At 34.5% G+C, this 2,328-nt stretch overlaps 1 protein-coding gene across 1 annotated transcript; it reads right to left on the bottom strand.

Annotated features, from left to right (window-relative positions):
* Window positions 1–1,504: 1,504 nt before the first annotated feature.
* On the bottom strand, window positions 1,505–1,813 carry LOC143592621 (putative ripening-related protein 1). Its single transcript, XM_077072502.1, has one exon. It carries the CDS (start codon window positions 1,811–1,813, stop codon window positions 1,505–1,507), a length of 309 nt encoding a protein of 102 aa, XP_076928617.1.
* Between the last annotated feature and the right edge of the window lie 515 nt (window positions 1,814–2,328).

Here is a 2,328-nt window from a genome sequence, read left to right on the forward strand (position 1 = left end):
CATCGTTATATAAAAGAACTAATTTGAAAGTTCATAAGTCATGTTTTCAAAGCTATCGTTTATAAGAACCCGACATCTGAATTCTATAATCAAACAGCATGAGAACAATCTACAAAGTCAGAAAGAAAAAAAAAATTTACCTGATTTAAAGTATTTGTCCCACAAAAACGTTAGTATATTTGAGTCGGTAAAACTTTAAATAAAAATGATACAAAATACCTGATTTAAAGGTTTACTCACGTGCATGGCTACATGCTGCTTGGGCTACTCATTTTAGAGAGGGTGTGTCTGCAGTAGTCTTTTGAGGGCGGGGTGGATCTAGCATCGGTTGAGGTGATAGATAGCCCACGCTACCCCTCAATTTTATTGGGGAAATACATATATTTTTAGTGTAATTATTTATTTTTCCTCGTTTCATGTATTGGCAATTCCTGAACAAAAATATTTTAGCTCGCGTTATTGCTCAGCTTTTCTTTTAAATTCGTCACTGCTCCTATGAATGAAAATGAGTTTTGTAGCGTATTGTTATTCGGTTAGAAAACCTTCATTCTTACTTGGTCTCTTACTGTTTGATTTGTTACTCATTATATATCCGCCAAATACACCGATATAGGCGTGAGTATTAGCTATTCTCATTTTGGTGGGATTGTAAGATGATTATTGTATATAACATTATGTAAAGGGTTCAATCTATGTGAAGTGTAACACTTGGCATATATAAGAAAAAAAAGCATGAGTATTAGCTTTGCCAATTTGTTGTCTTACGTCATTTGGTTCTTGTACTGTGTTCTTGTTTAATTTTTCTCTTATTGTATTAAACCTACCCTAGTGCCCTAGCAAGAAATAAGAGCATCTCCAATGGTCGTCCGACAAACCATCTGCTTCCTGCATGGAGCCTGGCTGGAATATAGAGAGAAAAGAGAGAGAGCCTCTCCAATCTTTCGGTGCGGACACGTCCTAAGATGAATGTTACACTCGATCTAGTATATGATTGAACTATTTATCCTCTATTTTACATCTTAGCCATCTTAACATTTCACTCAAGTGGGAATTGATGACAATATTATTTGAGATAATGACAAATAACTATTTTAATATTAAAGAATATTATTTTAATTTATATAATAGGGTTAAGTGTAAAACATGCTTTTAGATGTTTGATATAAAATTCATATTTTGGAAGATCAAATCAAAATTTAAACCAAGGTTTGTTTTATTGTTAATTTCTGTTACGTGGTACCATTTTTTTTAATAGCAACAATCTTCGTCAGTGATGGTCGCAAAAATGTTGTCCGAGTCCAGCTTTCATTGTGGCAAATATATAAATAGGAAAACGACAAGCAAATCGGAATATAACGAGTGCTCTAGCAAAGAACTTTCATGGTAGCAGCACTTGGATTATATTTTATTTTGATTGTAGTAGGCTACACTGTTTCTTATTCAATATGTTACGCAAAATAAAACGCTTAATTCCTTGTCACTCAGTTAACTTCCACATTAATAATCATGCATCTGACCAAGTTACCGAAGTTTCACCCCATTGGCTCTTAGGCACTGCAAGGGCCTTCCAAACGGCTTTAGAGGCATCGACGATGTCATCTTTGCATCCCCTCTTCGAGTCACACTCGTCTACCACCATAGCCTGCACACTTCTACCACTGTAGTTTATAGTAATAAACTTAAAACACCTTTGTCCATTGTTGTACCACCTGCTAGACAATGCTACAATTAACGTGTCATCCGAGTGGTACTGGCCATCACACTCAGATGGCCCGCCACCACTCCCGCCCTTCTCAAAGCTATTAATCGTCATCGTCGCATCTGTATTACTAGATTGAGCATTTGTGCACAATATGAATAAGTTACCTATTAGAAAAATCAAAATGAGAAATAGAAATGTGTATTGCTTCATTTTATCTGTATTGTTGATGGTATTTGGTGTGGTGAAATTGATGCATGTGAGGGTTAATATATAGTGATGTTTCCTTTTGTCTTGTGGTTAAATGGTTAAATTTCTTATGGTATGTGTGCAAGTTAGGTTGAAACTACAATGCTAAAATAACAATGTTAGGAATATTAGGTTGTGTTATTATATTAATTAAGCATTATTACATGTCATAAAAGAAAAGTTAATTTGATGAATCAATGTAGGCAGAGTTTGTTTTACTATGTAAAGGTCTTGTAAACCCATAAAGGTAAGATATTTGTTAATTTGAAAACAAAAATACAAATTGGGTATAAAGATGAAGATAGGGAATCATGAATAGGGTGTATGGCTTCCAAATTATATGATAACACGGCCATCATCTCATATGGGTAGGGTGCATG

Source organism: Bidens hawaiensis, unplaced genomic scaffold (genome assembly GCF_021521415.1).
Source record: "Bidens hawaiensis isolate Kalapana, Puna unplaced genomic scaffold, B.hawaiensis_p1.1 tig00041101_1, whole genome shotgun sequence".
Classification (NCBI taxonomy): domain Eukaryota; kingdom Viridiplantae; phylum Streptophyta; class Magnoliopsida; order Asterales; family Asteraceae; genus Bidens; species Bidens hawaiensis.

What these genes read in the sequence shown, in the direction of transcription:
- LOC143592621 (XM_077072502.1), bottom strand. Translation starts at nt 1,813, where the DNA reads ATGACGATTAATAGCTTTGAGAAGGGCGGGAGTGGTGGCGGGCCATCT.